General features: G+C 41.3%; 2 protein-coding genes across 2 annotated transcripts in view; one reads left to right on the top strand and one right to left on the bottom strand.

Annotated features, from left to right (window-relative positions):
- adgra3 (adhesion G protein-coupled receptor A3) overlaps nucleotides 1-12,995 on the bottom strand; it is a 28,790-nt gene extending 15,795 nt beyond the window's left edge. Inside the window, exons 1-2 of the mRNA XM_026161847.2 lie at nucleotides 11,982-12,995; nucleotides 4,183-4,254 (exon numbers count right to left, since the gene is read on the bottom strand). Coding sequence (XP_026017632.2) covers nucleotides 4,183-4,254; nucleotides 11,982-12,196 — 287 coding nt within the window. The 5' untranslated portion in view covers nucleotides 12,197-12,995. The remainder of the gene's footprint in view (nucleotides 1-4,182; nucleotides 4,255-11,981) is intronic.
- Nucleotides 12,996-14,196: 1,201 nt separating this feature from the next.
- On the top strand, nucleotides 14,197-19,322 carry gba3 (glucosidase, beta, acid 3). The gene is made up of 5 exons (XM_026161846.2): nucleotides 14,197-14,397; nucleotides 15,535-15,759; nucleotides 15,868-16,670; nucleotides 17,363-17,486; nucleotides 18,223-19,322. The coding sequence occupies exons 1-5, from the start codon at nucleotides 14,343-14,345 to the stop codon at nucleotides 18,423-18,425; spliced, it is 1,410 nt and encodes a 469-aa protein (XP_026017631.1). The 5' UTR covers nucleotides 14,197-14,342; the 3' UTR covers nucleotides 18,426-19,322.
- The last annotated feature ends 878 nt before the right edge of the window (nucleotides 19,323-20,200 follow it).

Below are 20,200 nucleotides of genomic sequence, written 5' to 3'. Positions count from 1 at the left end.
CAAATTAAAAATGTGTCATGTAAATATAAGATTAATGAAAGCCTCTTTTCCAAGTTTGTTTTTGGCATGGTGGGTTATATATTGAATATGGAAGGTTTCTGGCATTAGACTCGCATTTCCACTGAAGAGAGAGAAGCTCGCGCTATTCAACCAACCACCAGCATCATTTTTAGAACATGATCGCTTTTGGGGTTCAATACCTGCCAATACTGAGCTGCATACTGCCATGTCGCTCACATTATTTATCACCACACTCATTTCAGTCGGCTTCTGCACTGATGTGATACTATAAATACAAACTAGAATGATTCCCACTCTTTTCCTTACATTATGGAACACGGTTTAACAGTTTAACAGCAGCACTGGACTGACACTTTGGAGTGGCAGAGACACAAACATGTATGTCATATTTCCTGTTGCCAAAAGGGCATATTTGAAAGTGAGACTATAAAGCTTTTTGTGTTAACGGGGCTGTGAAATTGTCGAGGGAGCTGGGCGTTCCCTTAGAGAGACTGTGAGGAGTTTGATCATTCAGGAAGAAGATGTAAACATGCTCAAGATGACCTGCTGAACTTCAAACCGAGCCCTGAAAAAGGGGAAGAAAGGTGATTTAGGGGACTCTGAATGTGACGTGGCATTTTAGAAACTAATCTATTGGGATTTTTCCACACAGCCATCTGTAAGGTTTAGAATGGTCTGAAAAAGAGGAAATATCCAGAAATTGGCAGTTCTATTGATGGCAGAGGTTAGAGGAGAATGGCCAGACTGCTTTGAGCTGACAGAAGGGGTCTGCATCAGGGCATCTTTGAACATCTTAAACTGGTTTCTTGATCATGACAGTGAGCTCATTGTACTTAAATGCAGTCACCAGATCTCAGTGCACCTTTGGGATGTGCTGGAATAGGAATTTTGCATTATTTGAACAAATCTGCAGCAACTCTGTGATCATCTATCATGTCGATGTGGATCAAAGTCTCTGAGGAATGTTTCGAGAAACTTGTTGAAGCTATACCACAGAGAATTAAGGCAGGTCACAAGGTAAATGCAAGGGGAATTATTGCACATCACATGGGTAACTTACAGTTCTATGAAGGCACCATTAATGCCAATTTTTTTTATATTTTATATCTATCTATCTATCTATCTATCTATCTATCTATCTATCTATATATATATATATATATATATATATGACTTTCTGTTGCCATCCAAAGATGCACTGACTATTCCAGCAAGACAGTGCCAAAACACACTGTGTGTATTAGTGTGTTTGCATGCAACTGAAAAATATCAGCCATCAAAAATATGTACCATATTATTAAGAAAGTACAAGGGCGAGTCTGAACTCAACCAAAAATTGGAACTAGGCTTTTAAAACTACAAAACCTGTATCTTCAAATCTTTATACTACTATTAAAATGCCCAGTTTGTAAAAATATTTGCAACTTTTTAGGATTTAGAAGCATGCTGAACTCAGCAATGAGTCATTTAAAATCGTATAACTTAACCTTTCATTTGTGTAATAATTTTTCAATATTTTAAAATGTTACATAGTCTAACATGAATCCTACGGGTTAAGCAAATTAGAGCCGTATGAGCAGAATCCTCTTTTCTGAAGTCTATTAAGTAAAGGCTGTGTTCCAATACCCATTTATATCTACCTTTATATGAATGTGATGCTTGCTTGCAGAATACCATTGATGAATTCACAAACAGTTTTTCAGGAAACGCCACATACTAGCTCCATTTTCCCACAATAATTCCCCCACAGCACTGGATTTAGAAAGGAATTAGCATGTGACGGTCGCCCAAGTTGGCTCCTATTTCTATGAGGGGAGATAATGGGGATTCTGTGTGGCTTATTCCCATGCAGAGACACCTTTGGCCCCAACAAAACACAGCGGTCTCCACAGTTACTTTGCAATTTCACGCAGTTTGCCTGAGAGGCATAATGGATTCTCTACCCCTCTCTGGCACTCACAGCCAGCTGCTGTCTCAGTCGTCACCACTGCATTAAGGCCGTCCAAATGAGGGAGAGTCCCTTTGTAAAGTGAAAAAAGAAGGGAAAAGAAAAGCCGTGAAGGCGGGAGGAAGGAGGGGTGGCTGGCAAGATGGAGAGCCTCAGTGCATTCAGACAGATTTGTGCTGCATTTTTTTCCTGCTTTGAGAGTTTGAGGAAAAATGAGTGCAACTTAAGGTAAGAGGTAAAGTATAGGACTATTTCAGAGCGGTGTAGCGTGTAGGAATTACACTGCTAACACCTTTGGCCTTGGCTTGCCCTTTTATAATGACAAAAGCAAGTAAGCCTTTTAGTGATCTCACCTTGCTGGCTGAGAGTGGACTGGAGGAGGTGGGGTCTGTGAGGAGCAATGAAAGCTCAGTTTTCAGGTAAACCCGCCTGTAGTTTCACAGCGCGACAGTCAGGCAGTACAGATTTTACAACCAAGGCAACTGCAAGCTCACAGACAAAATACACAAGAGCCTTTAAGGCTTTCTTGGTAGAGAAAGATCAAAGATTTTTTTAAAGCATTAAACATGCAGCCTCCTGTTTATCCTCGAGGCCTGAGCACTAAAACTAACAAGTGACCCAATTCAATAGTCCATAGAGACTTCGCCTGTGAATCTATAAAGAATCCAGATATATGAAAGTCCCAGGACTGTTTCAAATAACAAATTAAAACTTCTTTTCCAAAAATCTGGTATCCTCTCCAAAAGAAAAGAGTGCAGTGAATTTCCAGTTAGTCAAATCTCATATATAATTATAAATAATAACCTGAAACTAAATTCTGAAACGGAAAAAAAATGTTTTGATGCCAGCAATACATTCTTAAAATGTGTGTACGCAGGCAGCAGTCAGTACATAAAGTCATATTCAGAATTCTGTACACTAGTGTCAAGGTTGAAAATCTATTCTGAATTTGGCAATTTAATATGTTTTGTACATGGGTAATTTTTTGGGGGGACAAATAAAGCATAAACAGATTTTCGTAACATTTATTTTGTGTAAGTATTTACTTGCTTTCACTTGACTCTGCTCTGATCAGCTGCTTGATGCGTTTGTGGCGTTCCAAACACATGTTTCAACAGGAGAGGACGGCTGGATGAAGGCGTTTTTCTCGTCTCTACTTTACTTTTAAAATTTTCATTCGTCGGCTGTCACAACTGCCAATACTGATGCAGACAGATCAGCAGATAGCCAACATTGGCTGGTAACATCAGGTACCAGCCGACTGCTGTTCACAAACGCTGTCCATCTAATCTGACTGAGCTGGAGCTGTTTGCAAAGAAGAATGGGCAAGGATTTCAGTCTCTAGATGTGCAAAGCTGGTAGAGACAGACCCTAAAAGACTGGCAGCTGTAATTGCAGCAAAAGGTGGTTCTACAAAGTGCTGACTCAGGGGGCTGAATAACTACACACACCCCACTTTGCAGTTATTTATTTGTAAAAAAATGTTTGGAATCATGTATGATTTTCGCTCCACTTCTCACGTGTACACCACTTTGTGTTGGTCTTTCACGTGGAATTCCAATAAACTTGATTCATGTTTGTGGCTGTAATGTGACAAAATGTGGAAAAGTTCAAGGGGGCCGAATACTTTTGCAAGCCACTGTATGTGGAAATGCCTTAACACATCTATAAAACTTTCCTCTTTACAGATTTCAACGGCCATCAATACTTCATTGCCGCGGTGTCTCTTTAACCATCCCAGAATACTCCAGCAGCTGTGTGCTGAGAGTATATTGCCAGGCAGATAACAACCAACCCTAGTGGCTATGCCTATAATTAGGCCTTTCTAGTACCATCTTTAGTCTTTCACTTTAGACAGATTTCCTGTATTGAAGTTAGGTGTGCAAAACGTCACATTTTAGGCGACTCGGATGTTTTGCCGACACGATGCCAGTGTGTGTTTAACAAACCTCCTGCTGCACAAGCCAAAACTTCACTTGGGAAGTGATGAATGGCTCCTGCTAATGCACTGTCAGATATAACATGAAATACTATGAGGGTTTTTTTTAGCTTGAGACTAACATATGTGAGGTGCATTAGTGACGATTTATGTTTCTGTACAACCTAAGCATAAGAAAAAAAAAAGCTTTCTTTCAATGTGCTATAAACAGAGCATTAATATTGACACATTAATGCTCTCTTAAATCACAGGCTGAGGAAATAACGATACTCACAATTTTTCCAAAGCAAATAATCCAAAGAAGGATCCATTTCTGAGATCTTGAATCTTGTTGTTGCTTAAAATTCTGCAGAGAAAAAAAAAAAGTGTGAACGCAAAGCAACAGATATTGACTCACACAAAAGACTGCATAACGATTTCCAGGCTGTTGAAATAAAAACATTTTACTGTGCAATGTCAGTAAAGCAGCCGCGGTGCCAAAACATCAGCGAGGAATGTGTGCTAATGAAATGCAAAGGTGGAATCAAAAGGATCGAGTGTCTTTTTCAGAAGCAAATGGATTCATGACAGAGTGCTACTTGTTGACAGATAACAATATTAACCCAACTTCTTTTTGCTCTAGACACGCTTAGCATCCAGTCACACCAGGTTGCTTTCTGCCAGGGAGAGCTGAAGAAAAACAACTCCAACTTTAGCTGAGTGCTTCTTTCATGTCAAATTGGCAGTGTCTGGTAGCCAAAGTGGGATTAGGAGTAAGCTGGCTTGACTTTATAGGTAAATGTATCGCAATCTGATCGGCAGCCACGATGACTCATTGGTGGCATACTCGCCTCAAAGCTGTCACACAATTAGACAGTGCGGGGAGTCGTCCTTATGAGAAGAAATCCCTGTTTATAGAAGGAACACCCAAATATTCATCTCATATTTACAGCTAACACTGTATTAAAAGCAATGTGGTTAGAGTTAACAGTGGTCCAATTTAAATGCAACTTTGCCATTTAGTTGTTTACTAAAACAAAACGGGAAAAAATAGAGGAAGAGAGAGCCTGAGAAAGTCTAAAACCTAAATCTAACCTAAGTGTGAATTCTTGATAGCTTCCTCTCGGGGTAATAAACAGCATTTTATTATCTAGTTTATTTTCCCAGCAGAGCTAACCCACAGCAAGGAAAGCTCCAAGCTAATTGCCCGCTTTCTGCTCCCGTGTGTCCCTCCCAGTTATGGTCCTTCTTTAAAAGTACTCCCAAAGAGTGCGGGAGCAAGGACGTGTGGTTAGCATGGAGGGGAAATGGTGGGTGACATACATGCTTAGTGGCACCCACAACCCGGGGCCAAATTGGAGTCATTACGGGGCGTTGAGGGGCCGTTTTATTACAGGGTTGGACAGAGGAGACTCTCTGGAGATTTGCTGTTTGGCTCCCTGCCGTTCAGAGAAAGTACGCACATAAAGAGTTCCTGTTTTCCAGGCTTCTGAACGCTGAAATGGCAAATGTTAAGACTCGATGATGTACAAGACTGCAAACTCTGTTCACTGCCTGTGTGCACATGGTCCGATGATACAGCCGCAGATGTTGGGTCTCTCGTCACAAAAGTCTAATTCATACGTGAAATGCATGGAATACCAAATGGATGAAATCCAGCTTTAGCAATGTGGGGCTTAATCAGCAGAATACAGGGGATGGACAAAAACACCTTTCAGTACACTAGCACTCCAATAAATGCAAGGCTGGGGGAATTTATTATGTTTGGCTACTTCTTTGTAGCATTTCTCATGTTGGCTGGATCGTCACACTACAAAAAGAGCATACGCAAGATTTTATTCCTTTAATACATTTTTTTAAAGGAATAATAATAAAACTGAAAAGAGCTGAAGTTGAAGATTCATTCAAAACTTGGAGCAATAAACAAACAAATCTGCAATGCAAAAATCAAAGTCATAACCTTCCAAGTATACACTAACCCACCTCAACCTCAACCAGTCGCTAGGGTGGATCAGCGATGCTTTTAGTTAGAGCTTTTCAGGTTTGTAGAAAAGCCTTTGAAAAAACACTATATTTAAAGTCTCCCATTGGTATTCACTAACAGCAAGAAGGTCCTGGCTTCAAATCTACCAGTCGGCTGCCCTTTCTTTGGGGAGTCTGCATGTAATGCACATACATATCTTTCACTGTACTCCAGCTTCCTTCCAAAGTCCAAAGATATGCATAGGTTAGGTAATTGGCTAATCTACATTGGCTGAAAGAATGGTTGTTTGTCTTTCTGTGTTAGCCCTATGACAAATTGGCAACCTGTCCAGGGCTGGGATAGGCTCCAGCCCACCAGTGACCCTGAACTGGATAAATGGAAGGAAATGGGTGGATGGAGAATTCCCTGATGAGAATCTTGACAAAAGGGTTGGGGGTAAAACCTAAACCTGAGTTGGGCATTTGAGAAAAGTAGGATTTTAGGCATGAAATTCTAAATACGTGATAAATAAATAAATTTAAAGGGTAAACATGCAATTGTGTGTGCATGGCTACTCAAACAATGCCCAAACCTGAAACCCAATACTGTCCCCAAGTCCATGTGTGAAAACAACTTCAGTGCAGGCAAAAGAAAACCTTCACCATCACCGACATCATCAGAGGTTATGTAAAGCATCAAGAATTAGGTTTGGCTACAAAACTGCACATTTAAAGCCCTGTAAGTCTCAAGTCATCCAAATAAACCTATAAAAGAGAGTTCTCCTGAGAGCCATGCACACTTTTCTTGGCCTCTCTTCATTCCTCCCTTCTTTGGCTCTTTTGCTAGCTTTGTCCCACCCTCTTCCTCATGACAGGAGTGTGACCTCGCCACATTAGAAACCGCTTGGGCTGCAAAGTCCTCTCTGCACTCTTGCATTCATGTGAAAGCCTTACCACTGCAGACTAGGTAAATAATATGTATAGAGCAAAGCCTCGAGTCTCCATAGAGATCACGGCCATTTAAATACTAGTGTCTTCACTGGCCTCAGGACATGTGTAGTTAGATCGTCTGCTTCCCTGCTGTCTGTCTCATGAAATCAGCCTGAGGTCGCCAGACAAAGGACCAGTCTGTGGAATTTCTTCAGTCTGTGCTTCTAACAACACATGAGGGAGTCTTGCTTATCTTGATGCATAGATAAGACCTGCTTGAGCTCAAGCCAGGAACAAGCTGCTAGGGGAGTCTACGAAATCTCACATCCTGTCTACTGATACAGATGGTATAAATCTCAATGACATTTATGGAAAAACCTTCTCTAAAAACAGAATTTCCACTCTTAGTCACAAGTAGTATAAAATGCACTTGTCTAGATTAAATCTCATTCTCTATGTGAGTAAAAACTACACTAGTGAAAGGCAATTTTTACATTGTGCAGCGAGGGAGTGAAACACACAAAATGGCCAGCCACTGCTAAGTGTGCAAGCAGCCACGTAGTGTTTCAAGGACAAAGCCCTGGAGTTCTCCCTACAGGTTCTTTATGCTCAAGAGGCTTTTGGACAAAGAACTTCACAGCGTGGAGATCTGTAACCCTTCAGCAGGTTTTCAAATAAGATTCAGGCTGCAGATGGGTTCATAAAAACCCTTCTAGAGTGACTTCCTCTGAATATAGTGCATGGAAAAGTAGGTCTGAGTTCAGGTGGGGAAAGGACCTGGTCCAGTGGCTGAGGTGCTCTCATGTGCCAATGTAAAGATTTTCAGCTCTTTATTATTCTACAAAAAAAAAATCAAAGTATGAAGACTTTTTTCAGGAATATTGTGTGAGAAAAATGGACGACAAAAGAGTGAAAAAAAGAAAAATGTAGAAAACATAAAGGTGCAGTGATTCATCCGAACTGGCAAGCTCAAAAAGGCACATGTCATACACCCTCTTTTTACAAATTCATCCTTGTAAGTCATTGGTATTAAAATATCTTCTTTCAGCTTTCAACAGGACAAACCATTAGAGTGCGGTATTCACCTTATAGCTCTGCAGCTGAATGGAAAAATGATCCGCCGTTCAAACACCGGGGTAAAGGAAAAAAAAAAGGGGGGGCGAGCAGGAAAATGAACACAGACGTGTAGGCACCGCACAGCACGTAGCTCGTGTTTACACACCGAACTGAATTGCTTGTCTGGGATTAAGCGATACTTGAGGCAACCTGACAAAGTCAAAGCTCAACTGGTCTGCGAAATGAAAGCCTGCAGACTGACTTTCTGCGCAGCTGTCAGTGAATGCCTCGCCTTTGGGATTTTACCCTCTTCTGCAAACACTTCAGAACTACTATTTAAAAAAAACAAAACAGGAGCATTCCTTGAGACCAACGGTTTGCTCGGAAAGCACCAAAAACAAACCCTCTTAGGACATGCATGACAGCAAGCACCTGCACTCTCCTCGCACAAGCACTTTAAAATCTCTCAGCATGACATGGAAAAATTGATGAGACGACTGACGTAAGCACAGAGATTGCGCTTTGGACCAGAATTTACAATCACGCTGAAAAAAGTTTAAAGATCTAAAATCCAAAGGGGAAACAACTCCACGGAGCTCGACTTAAAGGAAATGAAATCACCAGATGAGCCTACAGCATCCAGGTCTGCACTACTGCGAAACAAGACAGTTTATTGCACTCAAATGTGTCATCAAATCAGAGTGATTTTTTTCTGCCATGAGGGAGGAAATCCCTGCTTTTCTCCAGACATTAATCCCGCGCTGCTCTGCAGCGGCCAAAACCAGGTGCACGCATTTTTACAGTCTGATCCAGGTGCTCCTGTGAATGGATCCTTTTTTAAAATATATATATGCACTAAACAAGGATTGTAAAGAAATATGAGCTTGGTGAATACTTCACGTCTAGTTTCTTCCTGTCTGTGTGGATGCAGAGGCTGAAACTTATACAGGTACACAGAAATAAATGCTCACACCCATGCATACTACTCAGACAACCCTTAAAATAAAAGTTAAATTCAACCACTCGTATATTAGCCGAGGGCCCACACTGACACGGGAGGACAGGCCAGCTGTAAACACATTTGTGTCATTTCCTCTCGGATTACTTAGGCATGTGGTATCACTGGGAGAGCACAAATGTGAGGAATGTATTACTCTTTTTTTTTTCTCTGCCGAGAGGCATTGAGAGCAGGACTAAACCGGGTAACTACACAAACTCAGTTTGAGGACGAGGCCAATAACACCAAGCATTCAAGTAGGGTAAGACGATAGCTAATTTAGCTGTACAACTGCTCATGTGTAAACAGCGACGATTAAAGTTAGACTTCTGGTTGTTCTACTCTTACGCATGGTAACTTTTCTGGAATGAAGTCAAGCCAATTATCACTGTAGTTCAGCGAGTTCAAAGTCTAAAGAGTTTTTGACAAACTTCCAAAAGAAATGTGCTTACAGGTCAAAGCTTTCTTTCTTTTTTCTCACGTGAAAAGCTTGGATTACATTTTTTATTTGTTAGAAGACCTCCCAAAGAGGTAAATCAGAAGTATAAAGGGGTGGAATTAGTATGACAGATGGGTTTCTAATCATATCTAGCTTAACGTGCTGTTTCCGACAAGAAAGACACCATGCCATCAATCACTTCCTTGACAATATACCGTAACTGACGCCCAAAGGGCCAGAGTAGGTGAAGGATATTACTGTGTATTAACCTCAGAGGGGCACTGAAAATGATGAAATTTTTAATATTCCAAAAAAATTAATCCAAAGCGAGAGATTTGGCAGGAAAGCCTGCTAAAGGGCCATTTAGATACAGATCTATTAGCTTCGCACACCTCGAGGAATCTCATCTGTGAATTTCCGGACATTATTCCCAGTATTATCGCTGCATGAACAGACAAAGTAAGAGCAGCTGAAAATGTTGGGATTAGCTTTGGCTTAACAAGGAGAAACGGGGGATGATCATTTTCAAGACTGGGAAAGGGTTCTCACACCAGCTGGGACTCCTGCGAGGCCAGCTGCGTCTCCCGAGAGGGGTCGCTGATTTTACAGGTTATAAATTGCCACCCAAAAAACTTTGCAGTCAGCATAGACTGTCATTTCACTGCCACTCATGTCTGCAGGGAGCTATGAAGACAGTTCCACAAGTACAGGGTAGTTCTACTGTTTTCCAACAATAAACGACAACTGCTTCCCAGAAAAACAAACGTGGGCGACTGAATAAAATCTTTCGCGTTCATGGCTGTTTTTGGTCGAGCTCTCAAATTACACTGCTCTTGTTCTTTGGAGCTCAGCGCTAAATCATGAGCAACCAGGCTCAACCTCCGATCCATCACTGTCAGAGCGTGATGAGAGACTACAAGCTCACTGTAGACATAAAGACAAAGCAAACAGAAGGGAGGGCCCACTACATTACTTCAGAGCACACCATACCTAGCACTAATTCCATAAATCCTTCCTGAAAATAAAAATAAAAGCAGTGGAATTTATCTTTTTCTTTTTTATTCAAGAGCCATACAAGTGTTTTATTCCAGTTTACGACGGATCTTGTCTACTTGTCCATTCTGCTCACCATCCTTTAAGCTAAACTGCAATGAGACATCCCATAGTCTGTGCAGGTAATGGTAAATCTGCCCTAACAGTAATAATTCGCACACAGTAAACTCACCCATATGATCTATTCCTGTGTTAGCGAGAAGCTTGAATATGCGGTTTGATTCTACCCACCAATAACATCACAGCAGGCATGTGCTGGAGTAAATTTGGACTCCTCGTGGCTTCTTGATGCCGTACAGTAAAGAAAACAACTGACGCACAATATGAATGCTTCGTTTAATGGGACATTTAATCATAAGGACAAGCGTACAGTCTGTGTTTTTGGATCAGTGCTTTTGGTAATAACACTTGGTTGAATGACTGCCAGGTGTGGAGCTCCACCCAGGATAGACTATACAGGCCTAATTTGGATGTTTTTTGGGCTCCAGTTACTTGATAAAATTACTCTGGACATAAACCCAAACTCCAAACTTAACAACATCCTTGCAGAAACTATGCGCATGGGCTGATTTTCAAGTCTCATATGACACAAGAAAGTTTCAAATATCTGCAAATGCAGTCGAGTCCTGTTTTGAAATACAAACTAACATTTTTTAAAAATGTGCGCCTTTGGAAAGTGCCTCAAATCTAACAAGTGGCTTATAGTAAAGCTCTTAAAAACATGCACTGCAATTGTCTTACAACTCTTTATTACCAGCTAATCCTCTGCCTTTCTTTCCCTCCTGGGAGTCCATTATTTGCTTTCCACTCCTGCACCCTGCCCTGGTATTCTCATATTTCCTCCATTGCACACCACCACCACAAAGTACAAGAGCTCTGGGGTGCACGCAGCTTCGACTTACTGTCAAGATTATTCAAATTCCTTTTTATTTATTTTTCCCTGTCAAATGCTCAGTGATGGACCAAAACCAGAGTGTCAATTGGTTAAATCTGCTCTGACTTGACACAACACAAAGGCCTCAATCAATCAGCAGCTTGTGTCTCGGTGTGCGTTTCATCCCTGCAGACTGCCACACAAAGACCAGCAACTTTAATCAATGACACTGATGGAGAGGCAGTGGTTGCACAGCCTCAAAGCCTGCTTCTGATGTAAGGCCATATTACTGTAGTGGCTACATACCAACAACCTAAAACTAAACTTTAAAAGTGTAATTCTTGAAGAAAAAAAAGGCATCTGGCTAGTGTTAGCCAGGTGTGCTGTCAGGATCTAACCATGCCAGAGTAAAACCAGGTGGAAAAAGAATCACATCCATAACCTATGAGCTCTTACATTTATAATGGCATGTGTGCAATTTAGCAGCCTCTGCATAAATCACTGCATAACAGGAAGGGGTTACTGTTACACAAGGTTAGTATTTACACTGCTATTTACAGTATATAGCTGTGAAATGATAGTTTGTGGTCGGCTTATCAAGATATATTTATCTTTCCATGTTTGTGCAGTATGAATAAGGGGGATAAGATGGTTATTAAGACGTCGCAAACAGTTCCAGTAACATTAACTTTCAGGAAAGAAACAGTCCTTACTGAGAATAAAGTGAATCTAGTGACTGATGGGATGTGTTTTCACAGCATGCATCTGTATGCGTGTACTCACAGTGTCACTGTTCTGTTCGGGAAAGAGAGAGAGTCCGGGGGCAACACCTGATGGAGCTCCATGTTGCTGCAGACCACTTTCTTGTAGGACGGCACGATTTTCCCACCGCTTTTCGAGTTTTCATCAAACGATTTGCACGCGGATGATGCCGCTGAGCCACAGCAGCCGCTCAGCAGCAGCAAAATCCCAAACAACTGCAAACGATCCACCCTCATTTTTAATTCACACGCGGCCAGAAAAGCACTGCAGCACCGGCGAAGGAAACAATGTTTTGATAACAGAACAGGCGGGCGGGTAGATGTTGCTAGAACCGGGCAAAGAAGAATGAGACCTTTGCAAGTATGTTGTTTGGCTCAAGCGAGCCTTCCTCCTCCATTTCTCGCAAGGCTTTCCCTTTGCTCGGCGGTGTTCAGTCCGACGGAGGTGTCCTTCTTTGTTTGGAAAACGACTCATTTAGAATTCCCTTTCCATGTTGGCATCGGCTTCCATTTCCTCCCAGCTCTGCAAATCTACCACATTTCAAATGCCGAGTATCCTCCCTGGTAGCTAAATAACTAGCCCAGTTGTTGAGAGGTTCCCTTTGTTGCCCATAGCGTGGGTCCAAGTCAGTGTGTTGTCTTATCCAAAGGAGGCGGCTGCAGTCATCCCAGGTTATCCGCTCCCAACTTCAGGAAACGCGGTCGGGCTTTTTTAACGCTCACTTTAAATTTCCCATTACTTCGAAACACGTACGGGACGAGAAACAAGCGTGCAAACTCTCGCCCCCGGTCATGAACAGGAAATTACTTTGAGGGAAAAAAAACAGAGCGCAAAAACAACAACAGTTTTAGCTCAAACTGTGCTACCAATGTGGGAAAAATACACTAAAAACTGTATAATAACGTATCCAGAGTAGTCGGCGTGTCCGTTTTGTTAACCGGTGTCTTTAGAAAAGATTTAAAACTAGCCTTATTTCCATTGAGAAGTCCTACTAGTCCCATGGTCCTGCCCCGGGAGCCACTAAAGTCAGGGGCGGTCAAGGCCGAGCAGATTCCAAACCACATCCGGTCCGCATTTCATAATAAAAGCACCAGGAGATGACTTCCTTTGAGTTTGGGGGATGATTGCGTCTACGAGGTTCATTGGTTGAACGCAAAGGAACTGTTAAAAGTGTCTTTTCTGGATATGTACCTGTTGCACATCACCAAACAGTGCACAGTTACATGTAAAACTATCAACATAAGTAATATAGCATTTAAAATATAAACCTGCGATATAAAAATGCGATAAAAAATATGGTGGACATAAAAAAATACTGCTGTTGCAGGACTAAAAAAAGTGAGTGTTTATGTTTTTCTTGCTAATTTTATCGTAATACAGGATCTGTACTTTCACCTCTGGTCGTTTGGTCTAGTTTGCAGTTCACATGAAAGCCATGATAAGGATTTGTTTTTGCCCTGATACAGACGTTTGAATCTTTCCACTCCACCGAGTTGAGAATGTAATACTCTTGATAATCTGATAGTATTTGTTTGCCCTCTTGTCGCAGTCCATTGTGTTCATTTTGATGAGATCAAATGATTCACTTCATCATATAGAAAACTAGACTACAGCATTATTAGAACCCGTGCGAGGCTTAACGATAGACTGTATATGATACGGAAGTATCATACCATATGTGTTATAACTATAGTTCATTTTTGCATTTCTTATACTATCTAGAGAAATACTTCTGTCCAAATTGTTAATAGCATCGTAATATTTGGGTCTTTACAATTTGAATTTATGTTATTTGTTTTATAATTTAAAAAAAAAAAGTTAATACCATAAACTCACAGCAGAAACTCACTTAGTTGCTCTGCTTGACTGCAAAATAGACTTTTACTAATTTACCAAGCTGGCAACAGCCTTTGATTTTATCGCAACCCTCGACTCATTCTTGCGGTGCTTTCAGGTGCACCTCGGATTTCATTTCCTCATTTCTTAACCCCACATTCCTGCCCTAAATTTTGAACATGAAAAGACCGAATCCCGTGAACTAATGTGTTTTTGATTTATTATTATTTAATAACAGAATTAAGCTAGTATTACAGTAGTGGCATTGTCGAAAAAAGCAAAATCCAGCGAGATAATTATCCTCGGAGTTTCCCGTACTGGATGAAATCTTCTGTACGTGACTTACGAAACGTCACATCTCGCAGTAGTTCCTGGTCTGTGGACGTTAATGGCTGCGATGCCACATGAAACAAAAACAAAACAAAACAAAAAAACGTCCGCTTTGTAGGGAGACAAATCGCTTTGTGTATTAAATGTAAGAGAGATAAAAGCATAACGCGCTAAGATATAGGAACACCTTTGTTTCAGCGTCCTAATGCACAAAACATGTTCCCACGTGACTTTGCATGGGGAGCGGCGACGTCTGCGTATCAAATAGAAGGTATGTAAACAAGTTTTTGAATGGAGCAGTGATAACTGTTATGGAGCGGGAGAGAGAGGGGGTTTTTACACTCCGAGAACCTCTAATGTAATTCGCTTTACCGTGAATACTTTACTTGGTAAATATTGGCGCTATTGACTCTGTAACATGCTTTAAATGAGTGTTTGGTGAAACTTAAGCATGTGTAAAGAAATAGTAGCCATTGCACTGAATATATTGATGGAGATACAGATAAATGAAAATGTATTCATCATTTCCTCATTTGTTGTTTTGACATTAGTGTAACAGGGCATTTGGTCTAATGGAGATCTGGTGACTAAACGGGCCTTAAGTCTGTGATTCATATGATTTTCTTATTCACCAAACCATTCGGTGACCTGTATGGCCCATGCATCTATGCACTGTCATCATGGAAGCCAACAACCCCCCATGACGCTTTCATGCCCATGTGGACTGAAGAATATGGTTAAAGCTGGCTCATCTCTCACCACCATATTACTTTTTGTTTTCTGTGACACAGTCTGATCATATCCCATAATGCTATTGTCAGTCACCCGAGGAAGAATGGCTCCTTTTCTGGTTTTCAAAACTCGAATGCAACAAAAAACCCTGCCGCCTGTTTCCTTCTCCTAACCCCTGACCGGTTGCAGCAGATAGCTGCGCATCCCTGAGCCTGGTTCTGTCAGAGGTTTCTTCCTGTTAAAAGGCAGTTTTTCCTTCCTACTGTCACCATGTACTTGCTCATAGGGGGTTGTCTGATTCTTGGACATTTCTTTTTAGTATTGTAGGACCTTTACCTTACGATATAAAGCAGCTACACGCGACTGTTGTTGTGATTTGGTGGTATATAAATAAAACTAAGTTGAATGTGTTCTTCTGAACACTGTTTCCGACATTTACTTGTATTTCTCCCCACATTTTTTTGAGTTGTTCCTTACATTTGTCACTCATTTGGTACACATAAAAAAATATTGGCAGACTAATACAGTCTTTAACACACTTATGTAATTAGATGAATGTAAATAACCGCTAGAGTAGATGACGTCTTAGATGCTGTCACAATAAATTCACAGAGTGATATTTCTATATGTCAACACTTTACCTGTTTTTCTGAACAACCTTTACGCGGTCGTTCAGGTGGCTGGCAATCGGATGGCAAGGGACCGAGTATCTGGGACACATTTTGTCATGAGAAAGGCAGAGTGTTTGGGGACCAGAATGGAGACGTGGCCTGCAACAGCTATGAGCTGTGGGAGAAAGACCTGGAGTGTATCCAGCAGCTTGGGCTGACGCACTATCGCCTGTCTTTCTCCTGGGCCCGCCTCCTGCCTGATGGGACCACGCAACATGTCAATCAGAAAGGTATTTTCATAGACCTGAAACACACATGCTGGAATTAGATCCAGGCCTATTTGATGGCTTTAGGCAATTGTATCTCATTACCCATTTATGGCACTCTCTGTTCAACAGGTGTGCAATACTACAACAAAGTGATTGATGATTTGCTAACCTCAAATGTCTCACCGATGGTTACCCTTTACCACTTTGACCTGCCTCAAGCTCTGCAAGACCAGGGAGGCTGGAAATCACCTGGTATAGCCAGTCTCTTTGACAATTACGCTCAGTTTTGTTTCCAAACATTTGGGGACCGTGTCAAACTTTGGATCACTATCAATGAGCCACAAGTGTGCGCCAAACTGGGACACGAAGACGGCATCCATGCCCCAGGGTTAAAAGAGAAAGGCACTGCTGCCTACCTGGTAGGACACAACATGCTGCGGGCCCACGCCATGGCCTGGCACAGCTACAATTCTCGCTACAGGTCAGAGCAGAAAGGTGCCGTGTCTATTGCCCTCAACAGCGACTGGTGTGAGCCATTAAACCAAGGTTGCCCCAAGGACATTGCTGCTACTGAACGTGACCTTGCATTTAAACTGGGATGGTTCGCCTGGCCCGTGTTTGTTACCGGTGATTATCCAGAAATAATGAGATCTGCTATAGACGCTCAAAGTAGGAAGCTAGGATACAATGCAGCCTCAAGGCTCCCCAGTTTCTCCAAGGATGAATCTGCCATTCTGGGAACTGCCGACTTCTTTGCGTTGAACTACTACACGTCTCGCAAAGTCAAACCAGGAGGAGGTTGTGAAAAGATGTTGTGTATAAAGGGAGACCAAGATACAGAGGAAGTTTTGGATTCATCCTGGCCCATCAGTGGACTGTCCTGGCTGGCTGTAGTGCCAGATGGCTTGAGGAAACTCCTAAAGTACATTAAGGTAAAACTTTTTCCTAAAAATCTTTTTTTTTTCTTTTGGTTACAGTCTGTGTGGGGCAGCCAATCAGAAGAAAGTTTCCTTAAAAAGTGGGGGGAGGGAGTATAAAGCGCTTGTTTCAGATAAATGATTGACTAAGATAATTCACCAGTCCCAGCATAACATAAATAAGGATTATTTTAAACTGTGAGCCATGCACAGCTACTGCAGTAGAGTCCAAAAATGTAAAAATGCACAATTTTACGCTAATATATTACACTAAAAATAACCCAAACCAAGGGCCGACCAAATCTTTTCATTGCAGTTTGGATTCACCTTGCGGAAAAGTAAAGTCGGTGCTCAAAATGAATTGACCAGCAACAAGATAGATCACCTTCAACCGTACGAGGAGAACACTGGCATTTGTTTAGTGTCTCACTATTGATTTTGCATGCAGCAATCTCTTTTCGACACCTCCAGAAACACACTGATGCTTCATTAGTGCTGTCACATTGAATGAAACAGTTACTTTGCTGAAAAGTGTTTGCAAACGAGCAATTTCCTGCTGTTGTGACTTGTCACACGCCATTAGTCTGAGCCTGGCACCGTTGAAACGCAGCTGAACGGCACACTGTAGACCAATCTGTCTCCCCCTGGAATGTCTGACAGGCTGTGATGCCTTGTTTGACAATAATATTTGCCCTATGACTTTGCAGGACACTTTTAACAACCCGGCGATCTACATTACAGAGAATGGTTTCTCTCAGGTGGGGCCACTGCAGATCGAGGATGCCCAGCGCTGTATGTATTACAAGGACACCATCTCAGAAGTGGCAAAAGGTAATGGCTAGTAAATCGGGACTGCATAAATCCTGCGTATTTAAAAAATTAAAAGCATGCGAATCGGGAAAATAATGGTTAAAATATCATTTTAATTCTGCAGCTTCTCCAAATTGACAAATTTAGTCTTGTTTAAAACAAAAAACATTTAATTGGTTTGATGTACCTTTAATCTTCTTGCTATCATTTATCATAAATTTGGTTTCCAAAGACTGTTTGTGTTGTATCAAAAGGTTTTTATTTACCTCACTTTCAAAGAGGGGTACCCAGTGCGGTAAAGTTAATACTTGTTTCATTACCATTTCATTTCAGATGCCTTTGACAGCGACACTATAGATACAAGCGTTACACATACGTCTGTGTGTATCTTACGCATACGTTGCTTCTGCTAATCAATTTTTAGCGCATTAACACTTTGGGGTCACGGGAATGTGTTGTGATTCAGATCTGTGAGTAAGTGTTCAGCGACAGCGACGCCAACTGATTACTTTTATGCAATGAATATGTCGTTTGCAAAGAGAAAGATAAATACACGCGTCTTTATTATCCATCTGTTTGATGTTTATGAACAGCAGTTTTTGCTCTATCTACTTTTTATAATGAAGATATAAATGAGTGGACCTAGTAAACAGGTTTTTGCTAGTACTTTAGAATGATCCTTTTGTCACATATCATGATACTAGTCATGGTTTAATTAGATGGCTCTATGTAACTCCTTTCTTCTGTCCTTGTATAGCTATACAAGAAGATGGGATCAACGTCCGTGGATATTTTGCATGGTCTCTGATGGATAACTTTGAATGGGCCGATGGATTCAGCGTTCGTTTTGGCTTGTTCCACGTGGACTTCAGTGATTTGAAGCAGAGTCGAACTCTGTACCAATCTGGACGGGAATATGCAAAAATCATCTCAAAATCCCGATCTGGCCAGTCTAAATAAGAGTAGCTGGAAAAAATGTGCGTTACTATGTGAATTATGAACATGCTTTTGCTTTCAAGAACTGGAGTCAAGAATCCAGATTTATTTTGGATTTGAAGTATTGCCTATGAATTTTTTTGTAGTTTAACAAAAACAGCTGGTGAATTGTCTCAGGAGTATAATTTCTCACTCGCCTTTATGATGTGAAGACAGGGACAAAATAAGGTTATGTTAATTCAGTGGTATTTAAATCGGTATTCTATCCTGCCGAATCCCAACTCATTGCAGGTAAGGAAGGTTTATACAGAACCAGCGAGCTGTAAGGCCCTGCAATTGCTTCATGGGGCTGGAGAAGAACTTATGAAGAACCCAACAATAATAATGGCATTATCACTGTGAATGACTTTATTGTGCGTACATGTATTATGTGAAAGCTGACCTGTTCTGGCGGTCTGTTTACATATTTAAGATCTTATCTTTAGCTTAAATCTACCAGCAAGAGTCACGTGACTGGAATCTGCGAGATATCTTGCATTAATGTCTTGAATTGTTCTCTGAATAGTTGTGATTCACTAAAAGGTTGAAGGTCTGTAGCTGTAGTGACACAGGTATGGGAAAACATGCTCAGCAGTTTCACTTTGTGATGTGAAAGGCTGTTTCCTGTTTACAGACGTAACGGACACAGTGCACATGCCCACATGACGATAACAGTACCTGAGGAATGACAGAGAAACCACAGTTGCATTCCTTACAATTGCAGGCAATTTTAAAGCGCTATAAGCAGTGTCAGTATGAGCAATAATGTGATTATATCAATGAAAGCAGTGGTTTTATGACCGCAAATTGTCTCAGTGAGCTCACTGAAGACAGTGTCGAGACAAAGGAACGCGCGGAAATAAAGCCTTTTTCAGTGACACATCAAAGCCCATAGCTTCCATTTATTTGGAATAAAGACTGATTGAGCAGATGCTTCACTTCTTTGACAAGATTAAACAAATACCGTAGTTTAGCTGCTGTGGGGGAAACAGGTATAATTAGTAACCCCTTTTCTAACCACCTGCCCTATGAATGGAAAGGATGCGACATAAGACAAAATGCAGTACTCATCTTAGTTATGATAATGTCATCTGGGTGCATAAAGAGCATTTCAGCACACTCAGAAGGCGTGCCAGCTGAAAGCAACAGATGTCCTGCCACAGGAAGTGAGCATAATACAATTTGTGTTCCCCGGACAGCTGTGCAAATGAACTACTTTTAGAGGGAAAAACCAAACAAGGAAAACACCCTGAGGCAGTCTGCTGATTCATTGCCGTGGTTAAGGTTAAGGATTATTTGGATGCTGTATTGAGCAAACTATACTGCTATGGAGCTTAATGAGGGGCTTAATGAGCGCTGCTGAATTTCAGGTTTTGTACTGCGGGTGTGTACATGTATCTGATCCAGCTACACACCTGTGAAGGGGAGGACAACCGGAGAAGAAGAGCGGTTTAACAGCATCTGTTTGTGAGCCTGCAGTGCCACCTCGTGGTGCACAGTTGTAGTACAGCACACCTCAGCGTGTACGGCTTTTTATGTGGCATGCAGTGATGTGCTGCTCTCATTAATAAAGCGCATGCTGTTGGCTTAACAATAAACAAGTGAAGGAGCTTTTTAACTACAATACATCATATATTTAATACAATTAATATTTATGCTCCGACGTGAAGGAAAACGCCATTTATATACTGTGTTGGGAGACTTTGTTTGCATTAATAAGCATTGTGTATCGCGACATCCAGTTGGCTGTGCTTACTGTT

The sequence above is a fragment of the Astatotilapia calliptera genome, chromosome 3 (assembly GCF_964374335.1).
Source record: "Astatotilapia calliptera chromosome 3, fAstCal68.1, whole genome shotgun sequence".
In the NCBI taxonomy this organism is placed as follows: Eukaryota; Metazoa; Chordata; class Actinopteri; order Cichliformes; family Cichlidae; genus Astatotilapia; species Astatotilapia calliptera.
This window is presented reverse-complemented; position numbering and strand designations above follow the sequence as displayed.

Coding starts and splice junctions, on each gene's coding strand:
- gba3 (XM_026161846.2), top strand. CDS start 14,343: ATGTTCCCACGTGACTTTGCATGGGGAGCGGCGACGTCTGCGTATCAA. Junction 16,671..17,362: donor AACTCCTAAAGTACATTAAG/GTAAAACTTTTT, acceptor ATGACTTTGCAG/GACACTTTTAACAACCCGGC. Junction 17,487..18,222: donor CATCTCAGAAGTGGCAAAAG/GTAATGGCTAGT, acceptor GTCCTTGTATAG/CTATACAAGAAGATGGGATC.